This window comes from Ochlerotatus camptorhynchus, unplaced genomic scaffold (genome assembly GCF_037179485.1).
Source record: "Ochlerotatus camptorhynchus isolate MF236.1 unplaced genomic scaffold, CSIRO-AGI_Acam_v1.1 ptg000021l, whole genome shotgun sequence".
In the NCBI taxonomy this organism is placed as follows: Eukaryota; Metazoa; Arthropoda; class Insecta; order Diptera; family Culicidae; genus Ochlerotatus; species Ochlerotatus camptorhynchus.
The window spans coordinates 980,456-1,005,961 of NW_027040513.1; the positions used below are offsets into that span (position 1 = coordinate 980,456).

Below are 25,506 nucleotides of genomic sequence, written 5' to 3' on the forward strand. Positions count from 1 at the left end.
CTTTGTCAATTTTCCAAAACAATCCGAAGTTCTTTTCCGTTCCACTGAATAAGCAACGTAACAATAGTTCTTTTTTAAAGATTATCGATCTTTTGTTCGACTAGAATTACCTAAATCTGCTGATAGGACTGCCCGGCTATGGGAGCCATACTCGCGGCAGCGGCCACAGCTGCTGCCATCATGGCGACTGCGTTTGGATGCTGCTGCTGCTGCTGTTGTTGATGCATCATTGTAGATGATACGGCCGTCGAGGGAGGTGGCATCAATGACGGAGCTGGTGGTGGTGGTGACATGGGTGAATCTACCGGCATAGGAGACGGTTGGGCTAGGGAAATTTGATTCTCTGGTGCCAATGGGTGCATTTCCAGATGCTTCTTGAGTGACGTTTTCTGACTGAAGGTACGATTGCACATTTCACAACGATACGGTTTGATTCCTGGGGAAGGAGGGTCGGAAGGTCAGTGATCAATTCAATGAGTTACATGCAGAGCACGTACCTGTATGAGTGCTTTCATGTTCGATTTGGAACCGACGGCGGATGAAGGTCTTATCACAAAAGGAACATTTGTATGGCTTGATTCCTGGAATTGAAGAGAAGGGGAGTTATAAGCACAGGTCAGACTGGGAGAATCCTTGGAATACAACAGTAAGTCAAAGGTCTAGACTCACCGGTATGAGACGTCTCATGCCTCGCTCTGTTGGCATGATCTGCGAAGGATTTGTCACAATAGCGACACTTCCAAGGCTTATGACCGGTATGAGTCCGTAAGTGATATTGTAGGTGATATTTTCCCTGTAACGAAACAAACAAGAACACGATTCCAAATCAGATCTTTCGCTTCAGTACAATTCTTGACAAACCACATTTCCTCCCTCTCCAAACAACCACCCAATTACCTTGAAAGTCTTCTGACAAACGCTACATTCAAACGGTGTATCCTCCCGATGCTTGGAGGCGTGCTTGTTCAGATTGCACTTCCGCCGAAACCTCCATCCACAGACCGTACATGAAAAAGGTTTACTATCCGAATGAACCAACATGTGAACCCGCACGGCTTCCTTCGAGTTGAACCGCTTGCCGCAAATCTCGCATGAATACGGTTTCCGATTCTCATGATTCCGCTCGTGAACCAACATTTCGTAGCGATTCTTAAACTCCTTCCCGCAAACCGCACACTGATGGGTGGCACGATACATCCGATGCCGATGCCTGGTAAGAGCTTCCCGTTTTTCGAATCGTTTGTAGCAGACCGGACATTCGAACCGCCGCTGTGGATCGTCCGTGTCGACTTTGTTCCCGATGTGGGTGCCCTTTCCGTGAGTGATCAGAAGCTCCTCGGAGGAACAAGTAACGGTGCAATCCTTGGCACAGCAGCGTTGTTCCCGTTTGGACTTATCGTCGTCTCTTGCCGGTTCCATATGCTTCAGGTGGGTTCGAGCGTGCTGGTGTCGGTTTTGTGCGATCACTCTTGTCAGACAACGGAAACACTCATATACCACGTCCAGTCCGACGAAACTCTGCTTGTGAGCTTCCAGCGGACCCGGCTTTGAATACCGTCGAAAACAAACGTCACAGATGTTGGTTTTCGATTCGTTGATGTACTTCTTTTTGGTGTGGGAAGATTGACCATGCTCGATCAACTCCGAACGGTTGGTGAAAATTTTCAAACAAGCGCAGCACACGAAAGTGTTGGCATCCACTTGGACCGTTTTGTACAATTCTCGAAGACGAGCCTCCGGAATGGATTCGCCTTCGGACTCGTCACCCTTTCCAATATCGTATTCAAGCGTTCGGGGGCGAGTCTGACGTTTTCGTTTTTTTCGTAGGCGATCGTCCGAATCGGAATCGGTTGCATCTTCAACGATCTTTGATCTCCTTTTCCTTCGTGTTTGCTTTCGAGTCATTTCTGATTCAGAGTTAACTTCCTTATCAGAGTGATCGTCATTCCTTTCCTCAGTTTGTTCATCCAAAACAATCGGGGAACTGCTCCTTCCGGTTGCCCAATCAATGTCAAGTTCACTTTTCGTCCCCTGATCTTCAACATCCTCGTTCTTAATACCATCCAGCTGAATCGGAACGGTTTGCCATGGTAGTCTGTTTTGACTTGTATCATTGTCAGAGTCCTTGTTTTCTTCCTTGCCAAACTCTCCTTCAAGACCCTTTCGGAGCTTTCGGTCCGCAGAGCGTACCACCTGAATGAAGATGGTCGTCTGCTGGAGACTGCTCAGGCATGGACGGCAGATTTGCGATGGAAGACCATCGTCTTCGACTATCTGTGGTGGATATATTTGCTGTGGTTACGTAGGGTTGGATGGTCTAAAACGCACTCCTGGGGTAAAATGGCTCCACGGTGTTTTTCTAAGCTTTCCGATTGTCAATTCGTTAAATTGACTTGCAGTACCTACTTGTACTTGTAGCATTGGTAATGGAAAAGCAACGAAAAGCCACATGGGGCCATTTTACTCCTTATGGCTCAAATTGTGGGATCTTGTCAATGTTTTAGTTGTTTTCGACTGAGAAACTATAAAGATTCGTGGATTGTAAATCCATGTTCAATTTGGGTTTGCTTTTTTAGAGAACAGGTACCGTAAAGGCTCGAATTCCAGAATTCCACAAATCCGAACTCTTTCAAAAGTTTCCATTATGCTCAAAATAGCACGTAAATTGTATCATGGTATTTTAGTATCGTTCAGAATAATCATACATTGTTATTATGTTACAACAGTAGACGTTGCATTGATCGTAAAAATGTAAAGTCCGGATTAACGAACCGCCTGATATTCGGTTCATTATGTTATTAAGTATCAAAAGCCTTCGCGACAGTCAATTAGTTGAGCAATATCATACAATAATTTGTATTTTCATCTGATAAAATAATATCTGATGAACATAAGCGGTATTATCCTCAGATTAAATACCGATCACGAATGTCGGGCTGCATTAATTCCGACATTGATGTTAATAAATACGATTCTAAGCAAAACATTTGGCAAATCCTCCAATCAGGGCCAGTATAAAAAGTTGATCAAAGATGGAGCTTATCACCATAAGTATGTAGGGTAGGAGTGTATAAAACTCATATAAAAATCATCAATTTTGTAATTCGAAAATTATCATCTCCCAACTGTAAACTCTATGAAAACTTTTTTCAGTGTATGATTTACGCGTTGGACGAATTTCACACCAACTCGTTAACTCGTTGTCAGTAGATCAAAGAAGGCCACGCTGCGAAAATAACTTTATTTTGTTTTGCTGTGTCGTTTCCATTCTTGTGAAAATTTAAAAAATACAACTTCGGTTTTAAAATGTGTCAATTCAAAATACAGAAGTAGAGTGTTCACTCGGCTGTCGACAAAAGCAGGCCACTCTCGATGTGTGCTACGCGATCGTCTGTTTTTTCGGCAGCAACCATTGTGTGGTCCTCCTCATTGTTCTTCATCAGCAGTTCTTTCGGTCGATGCGTCGTCGACTTTGGAAAGCAACCGTTTCGTGATGAGTGTGTGAGTGCTGACCACGTTTTGCGTCCATTGCTGCAATGGACGCGCTCTGACCCTCGTTGGCGTACAACAATTTGCCATACAATGAAACCACTGGAAGTGGCTCCAGTTCTGATGGAGGAGGCTTTTTGGATAGCGGAAGATAAAGTGTTTATTGTGTTGTACCTTTTGACTATAGTTTTAAGATGTATTGTATAGTGACCAAGAATCCTCGGCTCTGTAAAGTTAATTCGGTTGAGCCTTATCAAATAAATTAATAAACAAAAAAAAAAAAAAACAGAAGTAGTGCTGAAAGGTGCATTAAGTGATAATGGTTAAATCCCTCCCTTTTTGTTACATGAGGTGCCATCTGTTCCAATTAAAGCGGACACTGAGCATAATTGTGTAGTACAGTCAACTTTCGCTAGTTTGGCTAAACCCATAGCCCACTTAATGAAAGACTTTCGTTAGTTGGGCTGAGCTGTCAAAGCTTAAAATTGCTTGTGGATACATCGATTGTCTATTATCATCAAAATCGTTTAGCAACTATCCAAATTGTTCATCCATGAGCCCCTCGAAAATGAATGTGCAATGTCAGAAACGACGTTTGACTTCGATTTAGGTGGGCTACTACAGCCCAACTAACGCAAGCCCAACTAAAACATAGTCCACTTTAGGTGATTCACTGTAGCGTCTTTTTTCGTGTTACACTTCGCAACTTCACATGTAAAAATAATAAGGTTTATGTTAAAGCACGTAGCTGAAACTACTACTTGTTGTTTGTTGCGGAGAAGCAAGCGATGTCTGAAATTTGCAGATGTATAAACCTCGTAGATCTTGAGTTGTGTGCTCTTGAAATTGAGAGGTGTGATAGAAAAAATGGTCTCTACAAGCAAATACCAAATTCGACTGTAGTTCGTACAAGAAAAGCGTTTTAGTTCAACCATGGCATAAGATGTTTGAAACTAGGGTTGAAATTACGTTGCAAAAATAATACATTTATCACATTTCAGTAGAAATTGTCATGCACTAGCTGGAAATCAAATAGTATGTTTGATCCAAGGAGTAATCAACTCTGTACACTGTGCCAAAACACAGTATGTCACACTTATCGGCACCGTTCGCCACTTTAGGACACACACTGACTATAGATACTATAGATTCCATAGAAAAACGGAGGAAAAGTATAAAGTAGCCAAACGAACTTTCAGTTAGTGTAGCCAAACGAGCATAACGTCATCATGGTGTTGTTTGAGGGAGAAGTATTGTAATATTATGAGCACAAAACGCTTTCCACACTCCACATTCCGACTAATTTCACGGATAACGCAAGAAGGAAAGATAAAGCAAACCATTCCTCGATACATTGTTGCAAAGATTTGCTTTGCACTGCATTTTGAACTTTTACGCACGAAACAAAACAAAACTGCACAACGAAGAGCTCTATGATGGCATGAACTTTTTTACGGATGCCAGTAAAATCATTTATTTTTCATGGTTGCCAAAACAATTTTTTGTGCCTCCGCTTAGCTATGGAATCTATAGTATCTATAACACTGACAAGTAGGATACAAACAATATAATACAAAACGGCATCACTCTTGAGTGTTGACGTTTTATCAATCGGTGCTAAGGTTGACTACTTTGTTTACCTCGAAGTAAATCTAGTGTTAGAAATTCATATTTCATACTTGAAACTTGAAACTGGTGAAACAGCGATTCAACCAAGGATTTCAAAATGGCAAACGGATACCCAACGGGTTCAAGGGTCGTTCCTTGCAACATTTATTTAAATACTGTAAGTATTCTCTGAACCATGCTCTCTTCAAAACTAGCAAAACTTAGATCGACTCATCCGATCCACAGCGAAAATCCTAGCGGCTCGCATTTAGAACATCTTCAAGTCGGGCCTTCCGAATCCTTCTTCCACACCATGGCCGGACGAGAGGGTCTTATCGATACGGCAGTCAATACGGCCGAAACGGGATATCTTCAGCGATGGTTGGTAAAATTCCTGGTAGATCTGGTCGTATGGTGCGGCGAGGGGCGATCAACTTCATAAATCAGCTGAATTGTAAATACACACTTCGGAAAATACACAAAAAAATCAAAATGCGTACACACTGAAACTAAAATACCATAATAAAAATACTCAAAAATACCTCGCAAATACTTTACACACGAAAAATACATTTCATAATGAATTTAATACACTTTAATACAAAAATACACTAATTTTAAAAATATATATATACGAAAAAATACAAAATACACCTTTTCAAGTCAGGTAGATGAATCGAAAATACTCAAGTTGATAGCCCCTCGTGGTGCGGTTCGATGGTGCGGTTCGAAATACAATTGGTGAAGTCGTTAAGTTTACCTACGGTGCCCGCCCGTTGCCTTTGATGATGAATCTGCAAGGAAACGTAATCAACCCAACAACATCAAGGAAGAAAATTGATCTTATATGCCGAAATGGAACTGTATACCGGAGATGGAAAAACACTGTCCGATCGCGAAGCGTAAAGCGACAAATCAAATCAGGTTCATCAAGACTTGAACTACATTTACAGTTTTGTTGTTATAAAACAAACAAAAAATTAAATAAATGAAAAGCTTTGAGTGTGTTAGTTTATTTCCTTTAAATTCCATTATAATTGCTTATCTTTTGACAGATACGCGTATTTCGTCTACTACTTGCAGACTACATCAGTGCCAAGTACTCAACACCACTTGGCACTGATGAAGTCTGCAAGTAGTAGATGAAATACGCGTATCTGTCAAAAGATAAGCAATTATAACGGAATTTAAAGGAAAAAACAAACACACTCAAAGCTCTTCATTAAATAAAGGTTAACATAGAAGTGGGCACCAGATTCAGAAATCAATCCGGTTCTTCCGGAATTAATTTTTATTCATTTCCCCTGCGTTTTTCGTATTCTTGCCAGTCATTAGCTGGAAAACCCCAGGTTTTTTTTATAGGGATGTAATTTGGAAATAATTTGGAATTTTGAATCTCCTTGAAAACTTAGTATACTAGTCGAATTACTGAACAATCCTGCATTTCTGGACAAATTTAAAATTTTAACAACATCAACTTAACATAACACGAATTGTCCTCACTGTTTAAGTTTATAATTTGTGTGACTTGGGCGGAAACTTCTCGATTTCTATGCAGTCCTACAGGTACTGGATAAAGCGCACTAACATCATCTAGTGAGTTAATTTTCAAGAAATTAGTCCATAGAACAATATTGGTGAACAAATGTATAATTATTGTGCTCAAGTTTCTCAAAAATGTAACTGATCTATAAATAGATCACTGGGTATTGGACGCTTCTGATCTAAACCAAGATCAATGGGCGTTAATGTGTTAAAGTTAACTCATTTCATCTGTAAAATATCTCATCGGACATCGAACACTTTTTTTGATGCCAAACGTCGAGAACTAGTGTTAAACTGATTGGTGCAAAATCACTCGAATTGGTTGTTTAAAAAAATCAACAATCAGAAACAACACCAATGCTTACGTTTCTTCAACAGATTCGTTCGAATTAATTTATATTGTAAAGTAATAGAACAAGTTTGGCCAAATTTATTCAGACCAATGAAACAGCACTGCAAACATCACTACTGATTGTAAACATCCTCAACAAAGACAACTTAAACATCAAAATAAACGGGTCTGAGGGAAAGCAGCAAAGGTATTTTCGACCGTGTGACTTAATTTGTCAGTTTCTTGCTTGGTAACCATTTTAAAGCTTATTCCGAACTTTACAAAATATATTCGTCTCATTCGCTGCCAGACTGTTGAGCAGTTCAGTCGATTTGAATTCTCTCTAGTTTCGTTCGTTCGTTCGCAAGTCGAATTAGCTCCGCGTTGTATAGTGACGCTCTCGCTGACCCAGCCATGGGTAAGAAATCGCGCGGTAACGCGAGTGCCGGCTTACCGGGAAAACAGACTCTCCCAGGAGACGGCGCGACCACCGAGCCAGCTCAGAAGAAGCAGAAGAAAACCCCATTGCCCGTCCCGACAGGCGTTGCGGACCCGCAGCCGGGGCCTCCCGGAACTAAACGACCCAGACCTGAAGACATCAGCGCCACCGCATCGGCAGCAAAAAAGCTGCTGAGCAACAATCCGTTCTCCGCCCTGCAGAACGGAGCCCAGCCGCAGTCGGACCCTGAGACGGTGCCTAAAAAAGTTAAGTTGCCACCCTTCTATGTGAAGGGCTTCCTTCCCGGGCTATGGGAGCAGCTGGATTTCTACATTAAGCAGGGCCTTCGCTGCACCATTCAACGGTGCACGGAAGGCTACAAACTGATGGTCTCGGCCGAAAATCACTACAACGCAGTCCAGGCCCTCTTGGACAGGATGAAGCTGGAGTACTTCTCCCACGACGTCGAGGCCACCAAGCCGCTGAAAGTGGTGCTGCGCGGGCTCCACGACATGGACACCACCACCTTAATGGACGAGATTAAGGAGAACGGCCTCAAGCCGGTCGAAATCCACAAGATGACCCGCAGCAAGGCCATCAAGTATCGTGACCAGCTCTACTTGGTCCATCTGCAGAAGAACTCCACAACCGTGAAGGATCTCCATACGACACGCACACTGTTCCACATCGTAGTGAAGTGGGAGCGGTATAAGCCAACCCACCGTGGCGTCACTCAGTGCTCGAACTGCCTATTGTTTGGGCACGGCACCAGGAACTGCCGCATGGCCAGCCGCTGCATCAAATGCGGCAAAAACCACAAGATCGACGACTGCGACAGCATCGAGGAAGCCGCTCCCACATGCGCCAACTGCGGTGCTGCCCACAAGGCCACGAGTAAGGCCTGTCCGAAGCGGGCCGAATACGCCGAGATCCGGAAGAAGGCCTCGTCCAACAACCAGCCCGGTCGCAAGAAGGTCCCGGAAAACAACGCGCAGAACTTTCCTCCGTTATCACCGGTCCAACCACGGCCAATTCCAGTGTTGGCGCCGCTCCCGCTCAACCAACAGTTGGCTGCTGCCCAGTCGGCTGCCGCTGCAGTACCCAGTCAAGCCTCCGGCCCATCGACGGATCCCCCTGCTCCGGGATTGGCCGGTACAACCGGTGAAGCTACAGACGATTCTCCGCTGTCAACGGATGAGATCGTCACACTGTTGGCCCAGGCCATCATCATCAAGCGCACCTGCGCAACAAGAACACAACAGCTCCAAGCTATCATCTCCTTCGTCGCTAATTATGGACCGTAAACCCATAAAGATCGCCAACTGGAACGCTCGCTCCGTAGGGGCGAAAAACATTGAGCTTGCAGACTTCCTCCGCAAGCACGACATCGACGTGGGCCTTCTCACCGAGACTCACCTCAAGACCGGTGACAGCTTCTGGCTGCCCGACCACAGCATTGTCCGGCTTGATCGCACCAGCTCCAGGGGGGGCGGTGTCGCGGTCATCATCAAGAAAGGCATCAAGTACTGCACCCTACCCCACTACCGCACTTCCATCATCGAGGCCGTTGGCATAGAGGTGGAAACATCGACCGGAAACGTCCGGTTCATCGCCGCCTACTGCCCCCGGCAATGTACCGTTAGCAATGGTACAGCACAGCAGTTCAAGAACGACCTTGCCATCATAACCCACACCAATGCCCGCTTTGTAATCGGAGGGGACCTGAACGCCCGGCACGAGGCCTGGCGGAACTACCAGCAGAACCAGAACGGCCGCCTGCTATTCGACCATTCCCAGCATGGTCTCTATTCCGTCTGGTTTCCGGACGAACCAACCTTCACATCACCGACGGGCAACCCATCGACGCTGGACCTGTTCTTGGCAAACACCAGATTAGCCAAGCCGGTTGCCGTCAACGACCTGAGTTCGGACCACCAACCGGTGCTGACCGAGCTGGGCTACAACGTGGCCCCTGCACCGTGCCAGCGGAAGGACTACCATCGAGTCAACTGGGTTCAGTTTCGACGCGTGGTCGACCGCCACATCGACGACAACCCACCGCTCGACACAGTGGATGACATCGACCGGGCCCTGGAGGGTCTCCATCAAGCCATATCCGTGGCTGACGAAGAGTGCGTTCGACGAGTTCCTGTGAGGGGTAAGTTTCAAGCAATTGATTCCCACACCAAACTCTTGATTCGGCTCAGAAATGTTCGTAGACGCCAGTTTCAGCGGACTGGGGATCTGCAGCGTAAATACGAAATGGTCGATCTGAATCGGCAGATCGCTTCCAGAATGGTCTCAATCCGGAACGAGAGTTTCGGGCGGCTCGTTCAGAACCTGGACGACCGTTCCAGACCATTCTGGAAGGTTGCCAAGGTGCTGAAGTCTCACCCCAAGCCCATTCCACCACTTAGAGTCAATGAAGAACGGCTTATCACCAACGAAGAGAAGGCCAATGCGATTGGGGAGCACATTGCCCAGTCGCATTTGCTTGGCTCTAAAATCCCAAGTCCACTCGAGAACCAGGTTGCGCAGTGCGTCCTGACGTTAGATGCCTCCCCTTGTGCCGTCCCTCCAGAAGAACGGATTACAGAGGAACAAATTTGCTCAGCGCTGAAATACAGTAAGAACATGAAGGCTCCCGGGTTTGACGGAATATTCAACCTAGCGTTGAAAAATCTCAGCCCGAGGGTGCACTCGCTGCTAGCTGCCACCTTCAACAGATGCTTGGAGCTGCACTACTTTTCAAGCATCTGGAAGGTGGCAAAAATCATCCCGATCCGCAAACCTGGGAAAGACCCTTCACTACCGTCAAGCTACAGACCGATTAGCCTGCTCTCAGCGCTGAGCAAGCTGTTCGAAAAATTGATCCTCAGCCGACTAAACAAGTTTGTGGAGGAACATGACATTCTTCTTCCGGAACAGTTCGGGTTCCGCAAGGGGCATTCCACCAATCATCAGCTAGTGCGGGTGATGAATAACATCCGAAGTAACAAAGCTGTATCCAAGTCCACAGCCATGGCCTTGTTAGACGTCGAAAAGGCGTTTGACAATGTCTGGCACGACGGACTTATATACAAGCTTTGTAACTCTAACTTTCCACCATACCTTGTGAAAATCACCCGTAACTATCTCCAGCAAAGGTCGTTCAGGGTGTCGTTGAATAGTTCCCTTTCGGGACAATTTCCGATCCCAGCAGGTGTTCCGCAAGGGAGTCTGCTGGGACCACTGCTTTACAGCATCTACACGTCGGACATCCCTCCTCTAGGAGACGGTTGCGTGTTCTTTCTGTTTGCAGATGACACCGCGATAGCTGTCAAGGGTAGGATGCCTCGTGAAATTACGAACAAGCTCCAACGATGCCTTGACACCTTTACTGATTATGCCACCACGTGGAAAATCAAAATCAACGCCTCGAAAACCCAAGCGATCATGTTCCTTCACAGACAATCATTAAAACTTAAACCGTCTCCCTCCTGTACCGTAATAATGGATGGTACAAGGGTCGAGTGGTCCACTGATGTTACTTATCTCGGGATGTTGTTCGATGAGAAGCTCCTGTTCCGCTCGCACATAGAGAAAACCCTAGTTAAGTGCTCCGCCTTGGTTAGGTGTTTGTATCCGCTCATTTGCCGCAGATCCCGCCTCTCAAGGCAAAACAAACTGGCTAGTCTAGTCTAGTCTACACATACACAGCCAGTACTTGAAACTCTCAAGGCAAAACAAACTGGCTGTTTACAAACAGATCATAGCCCCCGCGATCTTCTATGCCGCCCCGGTGTGGGAATCGTGCGCTCAGACCCACAGGAACAAAATCCAGGTTGCACAGAATAGAGTGTTGAGGATGATCCTAGATCGTCCATTCGACACAAGAATAGCAGACCTCCATCAAGAGGCAGAAATTCCCAAAGTAGATTCCAAAATTGATGATATGACAACTAAATTTATTCAAAAATGCAATCTTTCTGAACATGCTTTAATAAGCAATTTGTACATAGTAGGTTAAGTGTATATAGTAGAGTAGGTTAGTTTTAAGCTGTAAATAGTAGTATTAAGTAGTTTCTCTTCAAATTCTAAAAACAAAACAAACCAATCCCACCAAGGTGGTCGACCGTGTACTAAGTCTAGGACTAATTCTGTAAAACAAATTTTGAATTTTGCCCATACCTAAAGATGAAGAAATCATTAAATCACTTAGTAAAAATTTATATGGTAATCGTCCAAGTTAAACTAAAATAAAGATCATTTAAACTAAATTTACAAAATATTGGCTCAATCAAGCAATGGACAAGAAAATTAATATTTTTCAACAAAATAATATGAAAATGTGATCGACTCCTTCCCACTCAATTAACATGGAAATTTTTTATTTCGATAATCGACTTTTCGGGATTTGGTGAATTTTCAATAATCGATTTTCGTTTGTTTGACTTAAAACAAGATCCCCAAGTAACATTGCAAGTTTTATAGAGGTTATAAAGCATTCTACAAGTCGAAATCTTGGTCTTCAGCACCCTCATAAAACTAAAATTGTTACATAGGTCTAGAGTCATCTGTAAAAAATACTCTTTTGTCCATAATTTACTTCCTGTAAATTAAAATTTTTCGTGATTTTTGCCAAATTCAAAATTTTGAGTAAACACCAGAGCTTGACGTTTCATGCATTTTTTAGTCATTTGGCATTTTATCTTTTTTTTAATTTTTACTTGAAATTGTTTAAACAAAATTGTTTCATATTTGACCTTCCTTAAAGTAGTTGAAGATGCTAATTTCAAATAACAGACTGTAGTGGTAATTTTTATACGATAGATGGAGTAGATGAAAGCATAGAGTTGATAGTTCCGTTAGAGTACGGCAGTGTGAAGACTCTAACGGAACTATCAACTCTATGCTTTCATCTACTCCATCTATCGTATAAAAATTACCACTACAGTCTGTTATTTGAAATTAGCATCTTCAACTATGTAAATCGTTGACTTCACGTAGAAGTAATACTAAAAACATATAGTCAAAGTGCTTCCTTAAAGGTTTTTCTTTGTTCTGAAATACAGAAATGTGTTTTTGACAAAAGTGCTAGAACAAAAGACAATCAATACTGTCTAAAATTAACGAATCCATCACAACAAGTTTCTGTTTAAAACCAAAAGTATCTTAATTATTTACAATAGTCGTTCAGTAGAATTGTCATGAATATACGAGAACAATAAGCACACGGAGAAGATTAAATAAGTACTGACTATTTAATGTAGATTGGCAAACATGAGACAGACCAATGAATTTGATCACCTGTGCCACCATGGGAAGGAAAATTTCCATCTTAAGTCCAAAGAAATCTGGAGACAAATCAAAACGATCTCATAAGTAAATATCCCACACTTCACCTCGACGCCACTGCATTCCACGATGAGATTAGCAATGAACTCATCCTGCATCTTGGAGAAAATCGGAATCAACTCGTCCGCATCAGATTCACCGCCGACAGTCTCCGCACACGCCCGACAGGTTGTCATCGTGCTCTTCTTTGGTCTTTTCCTAAATTCACATATCCACAGACTTTAAACACTCTTCAGCCAGAATTATTTTTAAATTTTCACCGAGACAACCGAACCACTCCGAAATGCACCTCGTCGCCAATAATTGTCACTGTGCAATGTTTTTGTTGCATTCCGCTTTCGGGCTGCAATCTTTCTTCTTTCATAGTGTACCCGAGGCTGAACAGTACCTTGTGCACACATTCAAGCGAATGTTATGGTAAACAAACGGCGATCATTGAAGAATCCATCACCATCAACACCGGCTACGCAAAGGAATGTTGTGTTGTAAAGGGCGTAACTTTGAATGCGTCAAGTACACTCTGATATAATAGTAGTCGTCGATATATTACAATTTAGTCATTTATGGTCATCCACAAGGTTTACACGTAGCATAGTATAAAATGTATACTATCTTCAGTATATATTTTAATCTAAACCCGATTTGTGCGAGAATATTTTTCTTTAGTAAACAATAAGGCCGGTAAATCTTAAACTAAACGGTTAGAAAAAAAAGTACCCAAAATTAAGTTCTTTTCACTCATCTCGGCACTATAGTGCAGGAACCCAAAAGTAGGTAAAGCGGGTCAAAGTAATTTTCATTTACTTGTGTGCAGTTCGTATGGAATTTTCCACTGGCTTTTTAACCAAAAGTACGTTAGTTGTACCCAACAGTAGGTAAATATAATTATACTCAACGTTGGGTTCCCATACTTTACTACCCCTGTTGGGTGGTTTTGCTCCTCCGTTTTTGACAACATTAGAAGGAGAAAATGAGACAAACTAGTCAAAAGTAGGTAAAAGTGAACTGGCCGTTGGGAACTTTTTTCTTACCGTGTAGTTTTAAACTGAACATCGAAAGATTTAATATGTAACAAGTTCAAAGGGGCGATTCCCAAAGGACTTCCCTCGTATGGGAATGGCTCTTTTAAACAAGCCATGTATCAATTCTGTCGGTGTTATTCACCCATATTCTCGTTTTCGTTCGAATCGTATATTCATACAAAAAAAAATTGTATGAAACATACGGTATGAACGAAAACAAGAACCTTCAAGTTTATACTAGGCTCATTTTGTTGGCAACTAAATGAAGCCTGGGGTCAACCACGAGAGTAGCGTTTTAGTGTGACCTTTATTGGCAAATCAAAGTTGGCACTCGTGGAGAATAGAAGAACTATGAAAGTAATGATGGTTTCAAAATTTTTCACGGGGAGGTATACGAGTGCAATCTTAAACTGCTTTTTTTTTTGCAAATGGAGAATTTTATTTAAATCTGGTAAGTGGTACGTTAATAAAAAACTTAAGGACTACTCAATAGACATATAATATAGAAAAAATAATTTCTTTTTTGATTTGTATGTGTATACATAGATTTCAGCTTTTCTACAACTGTAGCAGCAACCAGATTTAAATAAAATGCTCCATTTGCGAAATAAAAGCATTTTAAAATTGCACTTGTATACCTCCCCGTGGAAAATTTTGAAATCATCATCACTTTCATAGTTCTTCTATTCTTCACGAGTGCCAACTTTGATTTGCCAATAGACTTCTCTGACGATTGTGAATTGCACAAGTAGTAGTGCAGAATTTTGGGTAAATTCAAAGGATTTCTTGCACTAATACTTATACAGGGCTATTCTGCGCGGCGTGTGAGGTGAAGTGACAGTGAAGTGATGGTGAAGTGACAATTGTCGACTCTCCATTTGATTTGCACGGAGAGTCACCTCACCCGAGGTGACAATTGTCACTTCACGAGTGAGAGCGTGTCACCTCACCTCACACGCCGCGCAGAATAGGCCTGATAATTTACCCCGAGTTTTGCACTAATACTTGTGCATTTCACAAACGTCAAAGAAGTCTATAAGGTGATCCAAGAGACGTTTCTCAGTCGAACATGACAGCTAAAAATCTAGAATGTGTGAGTGATCTGGAGCTAATGGTGCTGAATGTAAACATAAACAAAGCAGAAATTCATATGAGAATAAACTGCCAGTAGTTCTACTGTGATCGGTCAAAAGTTCTTGGTAAACTAAATTGTCAGCTGATCGCAACTGTCTCGTGGATAGCCTTATGGACTAGGTCCTAATTACCATTGCCAAATTCTCTTTGCAACCACACGGCCATGTAAAATCATTTCCAGCTATTTTCAACCCACAGTTTGATTAAAGAAACTATTATCTAGCATAGGGGAAATGGATGTAATGTCAGCCTAAATGTCTCTAATTTGAGCCCATACATAAATTCAGCAATCGACTAAATTTTCAATAGCGACCAAAAATATCCATTAGTACTGTCCCAATGACGCGTTCATCTAGATAAAATTGAAAAATAGCAGATTTTTAGCGATGGGCCCAATCTTTGATCCATACACGGATATACCTTTTGGCAAATTTCTATTGCTGATTATTCATAAAATGTATAAATCAACTAAAAAGCAGACGCCTTGCAAAAAGTTAATGAAGATCATGTGTCAAATGAAATGTATAAGCGGTCACACATACCTTTTATGCATTCTTACAGGACCTATATGGTTTGTCTTATGGAATGTATAAGGCTGATGTTTTGGCAAAAATCTATAAGTTAAACACACGAATAAAATAATTGATTTTCGTTTAGTGTAACATTAGAGCCATTTCCCCTATATGGGGTTTTCCGGTGTCCAACTTGACCAGCAAAACAACATGAGAAATGTTCTGTCTTCATCTAGATTTAACCAATGCCTTTAAATGTGGAAGGAAATATAACAATTTTAAAAACAAACATTTAAAAAAATCCCGTTTTAAATGTTCTATGAAAAGTAAAATGCGCCCATCAAGTACAAATTGAATTGAATGCGCCTCATGAATGCTCATGCGTTCCTATCAAGACAGATACCTACATATCCCAACTTAAATATGCAGCTCGAAGAATAAGTTCCGATAGCAATACGGTCCCATATATTTCACAAAAATTCACTTAATCGAATATCAGAGAGCTTCAGGGCAGTTCCATACACTTCAGGTAGATAGCAAAAACTTTACAGTTGATGCCAAAATTTCAGTTATAAGTTTAAAGATTTTTAGAAAAGCAACGTGAACTTTGGGCAGTTCTGAAAATTTAAACGCAGTTCCATGAGTATCAGGAAAATGAGAACTTCAGGAAAGGTTAGAATAGCTTCAAGTATTATTATTATTATTTAACTTTATTAAGGAGGCTTTCAGCCTTGGGCTGGTTCGCCTCCATAACTTCAAGTAGATTTTTAGAACTTTAGGTCACTTTCATTAATTTCAGGAGAATATCGACAAGCACAGAAAATTAGAATGCAGTCCATAAAACTTAAGGAAAGTTTAGTGAACTTAAGAAAAAATTCTGACACTTTACAGAATATCCAGCGAACTTCAGGGAGGTTCAGAGACCTTTATGTCAATTCCAGATCATTACCAGTAAATTAGTGAGAACTTCAGCGATGCTTCGTGAACTTTAAGAAAGACTGGAGATCTTCAGGGCAGTCCCAATAATTTAAAAAAAATAATGTTGGAACTTAGAAGAAGTTCTGTGGAATTAAAGTAAATGCTGATAATTTCAAGAAAGTTTCATAAACAAACTGCGAGAATATAAGGCAAGTTCCAATATGTTTTGGAATATATTATAAACCTCTGCGGAGCTTAAAAAACTTAAAGGGGTCCCATTTGCTTCAGGAAAACTGCAGAAACTTTTAAGAAGTTCGGTGAAATTCAGGAATATCCAGAAAACTTCAAAGATGTAAAGATAACTTGAAGAAAATTGTGGACCCAAGTACTTCAAAGAAGCTAAGTCTAGAGATCTTTGGGGGGATTACAGAGATCTTATGGACAGTTGCAATAACTTCAGGGAAGTTTCGAGAATTGCAGAAAAGTCCGGGCTTTCGGGAAAGTTTTAAGCGTAACCGTATGTTCCGTAAGCGTAAGTTCTCACAAATTCAGAACAGTTTCATGAACTCCATGAAAATTTCGAGAACCCTAAATAGTTCCGATAATTTCAAAGTAGTCCAGAGAACTTTAGAAAACTTTATTGAACATTTTGGAACTACAAAGAAGCCCAGAAATCACCAGGAAAGTTTAAAGATTTTTTAGGATAGTTCCATTTGTTTTAGGGCAGTACCAGGAACTTCAGAAGAATTCAGCGAACTTTAGCAATACTTCGCAATATAAGGACAGTGCAATAAATTTCATGGCAGTTTCAGGAACTTTTAAAAGTTCCGGGAAACTCAGGAAATTTATGAAGTTCCCAGAGGTTCATTTTAATTTTAGGAAGAAACATGAACATCAGGAAATTGTGATCAGATATTAGGGGAATTCCAAGATTTTCATAGTGGTTTCAAGAACTTAGAAAAAAGCAAGCAGGGATGCTATTCTCCCCAGAGCAAGCAGGGTGATGACTATGACAAAAGCAAACTCGCCCGAGAGATTTTTATTTTGTTTTCACTTTCTACCGCTTCTCCCACTTCGCAAACAAATACAGTTTCTGACGTTCGCACCTCCACCAGTCCAACACACCGGAGCGTATGAGTGATCACTAGGGAGCACCGTAGAGAGTTCGTTTGCTTCACCGGGGAGAATCACCCCGGTGCGCGGTGAAGACTTTGGTTGTTAGTTTGTTTCATACAAAGATTTTTTTAAAGGTAACTTTTTCTATTAACGTACAGTATGTAGTCAATTATTACAAAATTCGGTAAAATTTTGGAAATGCGAATACGGGAAGTGCATCAGTGCATCATTATTGAAATTTGCTTCAGTTTAGTCAGTCGACAGACAGACATGGGACAGAGATCGATTAGGATCACAGCAGGAGTTCCACAAAGCACCATCATTGGTCCAACGCTCTGGAACGGGATGTACAACGGCGTGCTAACGCTGAAGCTGCCCAAAGGAGTTGAGATCGTTGGATTTGTGGACGACGTCGTCTTGACGGTAACAGGCGAAACGCTGGAAGAGGTGGAAGTGTTGGCGACCGAGGCGATCGACATGATTGGTAACTGGATATAAGGAGCGAAGCTGCATATAGCCCTCCACAAAAACGGAATCGGTATTGGCCAGTAACTGTAAAGCGGTACAGCGGGGAGATATCACCGTCAGGGGCACACCATAACCTCAAAGCGTGTGTTGAAATACCTGGGAGTGATGATCGATGATCGCCTAAACTTCAACTGCCACGTCGAATATGCCTGTGAGAAGGTTGTATACGTTGATGTTTTCACTCACTCACGTAAAGCTCTGCCGGAATCTTTGGAGAAACAACAACACCTTTGCGCTGCCATCTTTCTCACGGAAGTGAGTGTATAAACAGACAAACAGTGAACAGTCAACCCTCTCACTCTCTCGTGCTGTGTCTAACAATCTCTCCAGTGGTGCCAGGAAAAATCTCTGAGGAGACAAGCAGAGATTCACCCCTGCTGGAAAGCACCTCAGAGCGTTAGCAAAGCAACTTTGTGCATGCATCTCACAACACTCGACAAAGAGTGTGTGGTTCTCCCATTTGCTTCGCACACTCTTTTCCAACTAATCTTTGAGAATGCGATCCACACAATGAGCGGTACACTACGTGCGGCGCAGGGAGCGAATATAATACAACAAGCGCTAATGTCTTCTTTGAGTTCTTTGCAGACTTTGTTTACCACGACTGCATGCATAGGAGATGAAGAAAGGCATAACAAAGAATAATTTTGTCTTTTTGCTGGTTTTCCCATTTGCAACCCTACACTAAGTGGTGATCTTTGCGTCGGAGCGATGGCTACTCATTGAGCTTTCGTTATTTCTAGGTGTGTGTCTGTCATCTCTTCTCCGCTGCTTTACACTTGCGCAGGGTGAAAGACAAGCAAACTTTGTGGTTGCTTGATTCTCACTTTGTTTATTTCAGAAAATCAGTACATTGCTCGCATTGAGTGATCAGATGACAGCCCTGCCTCAGAGAATGATATCTCTTGCACCCGGGTGATTCTCCCCAGAGAATTTTCAACCCTGAAAGCAGGAATCTCAGCAAAGATCAATGAGCTTCTGAAAAGTTTAGAGATTTTTAAGAAGTTTCATATAATGAAACTGAATGTTTCGAGTACTTCAATGACGATCGGAGATCTTCAGAGCAACTCCATTAATTTTAGGAAAATTGCAGGAAGTTTCATGGAGTTCCAAAAAATCACGAGATAATCCGAGAACTTAGGAAACTTCATGGATGTCCAGAGAAGTTCAGAAAAAAATATAATTTTTAGGCGAAGTTCCACTTTTAAGAAGATTTCAAAACTTAAGGAAAATTTCAGGAACTTCCAGGAATATTATGTTAAGGCAATTCAATTCAACTTAGTAAAATTACGGGGTATTTTTTAATATATATTGATAAATTCAGCGAAGACCAGAGGATCTTAGGTGAAGTTCAGAGATCTTTCTGGTAGTCCCAATAACATAAGGAAAGCACATTAAACACCAGGAAAGTAACTATGGGGAAATTTTAAAATTATGATGAATTTGTTTCCATAATTTTAGGAAGTTTAGGAAAATTTTGAGAACTTAACTGAAAAACTTAGATCGACATTTCTTATTTCGTATTAATTTCAGGTAAGTTGCGGGGCTTATACTGCCCATAAAAGCATAACTGTCCCATATGAATAGGAAATCAAGCAAAGATGGGACAATTATGCGAGTATCGGCAGTATAGTTATTTCAAAAATGTCAGGAAATTCTGAAGAACTCAAGGGCAGTGCTGCAAAATCTCGACAATACACGGTGATATTGACAATTCTGCATTGGTCGATCGATTTGCGCTAACAGTCACAGTCAAGGCAAACCATGTTAATTGTTAATGACAATGCTGTCAGTGACGAACAAGTGTAGATTTTTATATTAACTAAATTTGTAACGAAATTAAATAAGTGACTTGAGCAACACAATTATATGGAGCCGTTAATGTGAACAAACATCTATGCTTTGATAACAATAATGTGACACAGAATCTATGAAATAACACTTTTTGTTACCAGGTGAATCTTTGTCATTGACGAAACAACGAATGAGATTGTGAAGAAGGTTTTTTGAGGATCAAGTCTGTCAGTGACTGTGTGACGAACAATTTTGTCAATATTATGTGAAAGTCTGTCAATGGCAATGACACATCTCAGCACAAATGAAACTACAACGTGTAGAATCGGAACCTACCTAACTAATAATATAACCAAAGATTTAAGTAAAGCAAAGGAGAAAAATCTATTCAAATCTCTAATAAGGAAAAATTCCCAAGGCTTGGTAGCCATCATAATGAAGTAATGAAATTGGGTTGTTAGCGAAATGCTTAAATAAAACAGCAAGAAAGATTATTTTCCATTTAATTCCACTTAATTAATTTTGGTATCCATGGGCATGAGTACTTAAGGGGGTTAGGTTTTTGATCAGTCTTTAGTGGAAATGACACTGATGAAGACTGCACATTGTAGCCGAAATACGTTTCTTCATGAATACCAAAATTAATTCAGTGGAATTAAATGGAAGATAACCTTTTTTTACTTTTAATTTTGATTATTTATAATTTAAGTAAAAATTCAACTAGATGAAAAAAAAAACTGATCGATGCTGTTTCATCAAAATCAGTCAAAACCTGACAACATGGGAGATATATATTATATAGAAGAAAAGGCTTGGTTACATATAGGTTAACCGGGGGCCCAACACATAGTACAAATTTCACACAAAATCTCTGTACCAATCAACACCAAAGAAAATGCACTCACCTTGAAGCACTTCCCGCACACATCGCACTTCCACGGCAGGGTATCGCTATGCTGCAGCATATGAATCTTTAGGTTGCACTCCCGCTTGAAGCTCCAACCGCACTCCGCACAGACGAACGGTTTGTCATCCTGGTGTATCGCCATGTGATTCTTCAGCTGGTTCCTTATCGCGAACCGTTTGCCGCATATTTCACACGCGAACGGTTTCTCATTATTGTGCTTGCGCTCGTGGGTGATCATCGAATTGCGGCTCTTGAACTCCTTGCCGCATATCGAACACTGCATGCAGGAATCGAACATCCTGTACCGATGACGCTTCATCGATTGCAGTTTCTCGAAACTCTTGAAGCAAACCGGGCATTCATGAGGTTTCGCGGGGTCTTTTATCTGCGGTCTGTGGACCATATGTTCCTTCTTGCCGTGCTCGAGAAGATCATCCTTTGTGGGGAACTTCTTGTAGCAACCCTTCTTACAGCACGTTGCCGCACGCTTTCGTTTCTCTTCCGTATCTGGATCCGGAATTTCAGCATACTTGGGATGGTTGTGAGCGTGGATACGCCTTCGCTTGACGGTAATAAATCGGTTGAAGCAACGCAAACACTCATAAATTTTCTTCTTTGATAACTTGTCTGCCATAGCCAGATGCTCTTCTAATGATTCCTTTGTAATGTATCTGCAGTGGCATACGTCGCAGACGTACTTTTTCGAGTAGTTGACCTTTCTGACTTTCTTTGAATGCTTTTCCTTTCCATGCTCTACCAACTCTTTTCGAGTTTCATAATCCTTAAAGCACAAGCAGCAAAAAGATCGACCCTGCTCGGCCTGCACAAGTTTAAATGTTTTCTGTTCCACTTCATCCAGATCAGAGTCTTCACCATCATCCTCGTCGTCGCTAACTTTCTTCGGTCTCCAGCGCCTTCTTCTCTTTGGTTTATCATCTTCCTGGTCCGAACTTGCACTGACAGCGGTCTTCTGTCTAGTCCTCCTTCCTGCAGCCTTTTTTTCTTCCACGGGTTCTTCATCCGATGTCTTACCATCACCCTTCCAATCGCTATCATTGCTATCTTCACTGTCGTTCGACTCCGGCTCGCTTTCCAGCACGTTGGTTTCATCCTGCTTCAAACCTTGTTCCACCGAGTCTTCGTCTTCGACTTCCAGCTTAACCTCGGTCAAATCCACTTCCAGGGGAACGGTTACGAAGGTGCCATCCACTGGTTCCTGTTCTTGTTTTTTGACACCGGCGGGCAGAGATTCCCCTTTGAACAGAAGCCGCAGTTTACGATCCGATTCGCGGACTTTCTGGGCAAAGCGTAGGATTTCCTTGACGCTGACCAAACAGTTGCTGCAGACGTACGACGGTAGGCCATCGTCTTCGTTGATCTGGAACGGGGGAAACAAAATTTGATTTGAATGTTCTACTTTATTTGGAAGGTTCTGCAGTGAACGGGATGGATTTCCATGGAAATATTGATTTTTGGGTTTGATGAAAGTCTCGTATAGAAGGATAACCAACCAATTGAGGACACGATTGATGGAATCTGTTATACAACTTCGCCTTTTTCTCGGGCCCACATCTGGAAAGGTTCAAAAAGTATCTAAGTGTTTGCTGCAGAGAAACAAGCCCCGAGTTTAATTTTACACTCACTTACACCAACACTCAGAGGTACACTCCCAATCATAAGTTAGCGGTCACCCTTTAAAAAACATGTAAATGTTTTTTGCTCATATCTCTGCCATTTTACGAACGATTTTCAATCTTTATATAGATTTTTCGGTTATAGGTTTTATAGGTCATTCGAAAGGTATTGACTGAAATTTTGTTTGCAAGTAACTGGTCGAATATATTTTACAATTTTAGTTTACCAAAACTTCTCTTAAAGTTGTTGTTCATTTCTTAAATTCACGCTGAATATTCATGACTGATTTTCTCAGAATTGGGAATTGGGAATTAAAAGTTTGGAGTCATCCCCAATTATGGTTTGTCGCTGTTGTAGGTTTACTTAGAATTTTAGTATAGAGTAATTCTCGTTGAAACCAGGCAGACACATGGTCTTTAAACATTTAAATATATCCACTTGACTGGTCGAAACTGATGAAAAATGAGATTGCCACTTTCCTTAGCTCAAATTAATGGTACCCTCGCTGGTTCAGGGGCCTTACAGCTTTCACAAAACTTGAATTTCAAACAATGTTTGACATATTTATAATGTTAAATTTTTTAAATTTGATATGCAACCCTCCTCGAAACAATACGTTATTATGAAGACTGAAGAGGAAGGATTGGGCTTTAATTCAGAATGGATATTTTTTTGGACATCTTGAATTTGGCCACCATATTGAATTTTTCCAGATTTTTTTTTTTTTTTTCACTATGTTTGCAATCACCGATTTTCATTTTGATGTCACCATCTGAAAGCTGAGAAAAAAATGCTATCAGATTTTTTTAACAGACCAATGCCATTAACACTATGCAACAACCATTTTTCTACAACGAGGTTCACAATTTTCCACGCATGGCGCTCCATCAACGTCAAACCCATGAGTCTTAGAACATTTTTAACGTATTATTTTTGGTAATATTCCTCTTATGTCAGGCTGATCAATACCATATGTAGGTTGCCAGTTAAGCTGATATCATACCTGAATTTGGTATCCATAAGTTATTTTCTCCTGCTCGGGTAGCGGAGTAAAAAGTATGTCTTCAAGCTGGTCCAGGCCCACGCTTCCTTCGCCATCTTTGCCTTGAACCAGACTGTTGTTGTGCGGTTCGATACTTATGTCGTTTTCGTTTTTGCGGTGTAGCTACACTGCCATACACCGAAATAATTCAGGGTGTATACATAGGATGCACCTTTGTTTGACATTAGATACTTCGTCACCAAGACTCAAGGCCTCCGCACATTGAATCCGTTAGTGATACGTTGCGGAAAATCTGACAGTTAGACAATAGATTTAGAGAGTTGGTTGGAAATACTAGCTAACATGAAGCTTTAGTGTGATAATTTATTAGATAGAGAATGGTCTTAGAAGAGGGTAGGTAGATAGTTCCGTTAGGGTACGGCAGTATGAAAATTGAATAGAAGTTGAAAATGAGCGAAAGGCCATTAATGCGACAGTACAAGTCAAACACACACTTCTTTGCCTAAATCGTCCGATGTGCGAGGAGATTTGAAGTATGTCTTCAAAGCTATAGGCAAAAAAGTGCGCGTTTGACTTGCTCATATACCTACTGTCTGCGGCTGTGGAATAGTTCTAGCGACGTTTTCATCACTACGTAAAGCCCCAAGTTGCCGAAAGCATGTCCAGTCGATGGTGTGTTATAATGCAATTCATATTTACCCAACTATTGTGTTGCTCCTCTCGTAATTACCAACTTAGTTATCTCAGAGAGAAAGTACTAGCATAGAGGTAACTTTAAGACCAGATGGTTCCGAAGAAACGTGCTCAACTTTTTGGCTCAGCTCTGCTAATCGGTGCACCCCTCGAAACATAGGAAAATCCACGAACCCCTCATTTTATATGCCAAACTTTCATAGCGAATCAAAACCTAAGAGAAGAGGTGACAATACGGGGGCGAAAATGAACCACTTTTCTGTCAAACGTGAACCAGCTCCTGATTGGCCGATTTCATGTGCGTAAGATAGAGATAGAGATAGATAAAGATAGAGATAGAGATAGAAATAAAAGAGGAAGAAGCCAATTGTCACCTCTTCCTCTTAGATCAAAACAAACATAGTGTAGTACTCTAGAATTTCGACAAGAATGGGGTACGTTAATAGATTTCCTTGGGACCAATAGGCTAGTCAAGTAGTGAGCCAATATAAGATCGTAAATTTTCACTGGTTGGTAGTAGTGTGGTTGTTAAGTCTTGCGATGCCATCTCCAGTCCCTGATTGATTTTCACTTCCACTCTCAAGGTACCTCGAACTCTAAAGAAACTAGGACAATTTACTTTGTTGTTTTTACCAAAAATATAAAATGATTTTTTCCACGCATTTAAAATTGAAAAAAAGCATTGCATTCCTTCTGTCATATTACATGAGATTATGACAGCATTTTGCCGCCTGAATCAATAAATTTGCGGAAAATGCACCAATGTAAAATACATCTTAAAATGAAACATATTATTACATTTTGTTTTACTGCAAAGTGACAGCAATTAAAATGTAGCCTGACCTTACAAGTTAATTTTGGGTGACTTTCATCTCTTCCTCCCACACTACAGTAAAAAACGAAATCTTTCCATTATCATACAAATCAATGACTTTTAATATTTGAATCCAATTCCATTCCGCAAAACAGGCATTATCTAGCCTAGAACTTAATTTAGAGCCATTATTTTTAACGACATTAATTGCCATACTTATATGGATAAGTGTTTGGACATAAAATAAAAATAACAACTCACCGTCACAGAACTACAGTCAACGATCACATTCGCAATAAACTTATCATCCAGCTTGGAAAATATCGGCACCAGTTCCTCACTAGACTCTGCCGCACACGTTCGGCAAATGTTCATTTTTCTACTTCCTACCTTGGAATGGATTCAGTTGGAATAATTTTCAAATATTTGTAACACTGTTACTTGTTTACACGTTGCAAATATTCATAATTTAATCGAAGATTGAAAGTTTAAGCCCAGCTCCAGAACACGAACTGAATCAACCTATCGTTAGATTTTGCTTTGTTTACAAACAGAAAACGCCACGCACACCGAGATAAGCTGTCAAACGGTCAAGCAAGTTCAGCTCCGTTCGCATTCTACCCATCAACAGAGCGAATGACAGTCGAACTAAAGAAGAAAAAAATAACACAAAAATTACAT

General features: G+C 41.2%; 1 protein-coding gene across 2 annotated transcripts; it reads right to left on the minus strand.

Annotated features, from left to right (window-relative positions):
• Nucleotides 1-63: 63 nt before the first annotated feature.
• On the minus strand, nucleotides 64-25,315 carry LOC135703891 (zinc finger protein ZFP2-like). 2 transcript variants are annotated; one of them, XM_065225268.1, is made up of 5 exons: nucleotides 25,087-25,315; nucleotides 20,679-22,058; nucleotides 670-793; nucleotides 498-581; nucleotides 64-436 (listed from the first exon to the last, which is right to left on the minus strand). In XM_065225268.1, the coding sequence occupies exons 1-5, from the start codon at nucleotides 25,198-25,200 to the stop codon at nucleotides 111-113; spliced, it is 2,028 nt and encodes a 675-aa protein (XP_065081340.1). In that variant the 5' UTR covers nucleotides 25,201-25,315; the 3' UTR covers nucleotides 64-110. The 2 variants fall into 2 exon arrangements, with proteins under 2 accessions (XP_065081340.1, XP_065081333.1); XM_065225261.1 differs by lacking the exons at nucleotides 20,679-22,058; nucleotides 25,087-25,315 and adding exons at nucleotides 898-2,274; nucleotides 12,797-13,036.
• Nucleotides 25,316-25,506: the final 191 nt, after the last annotated feature.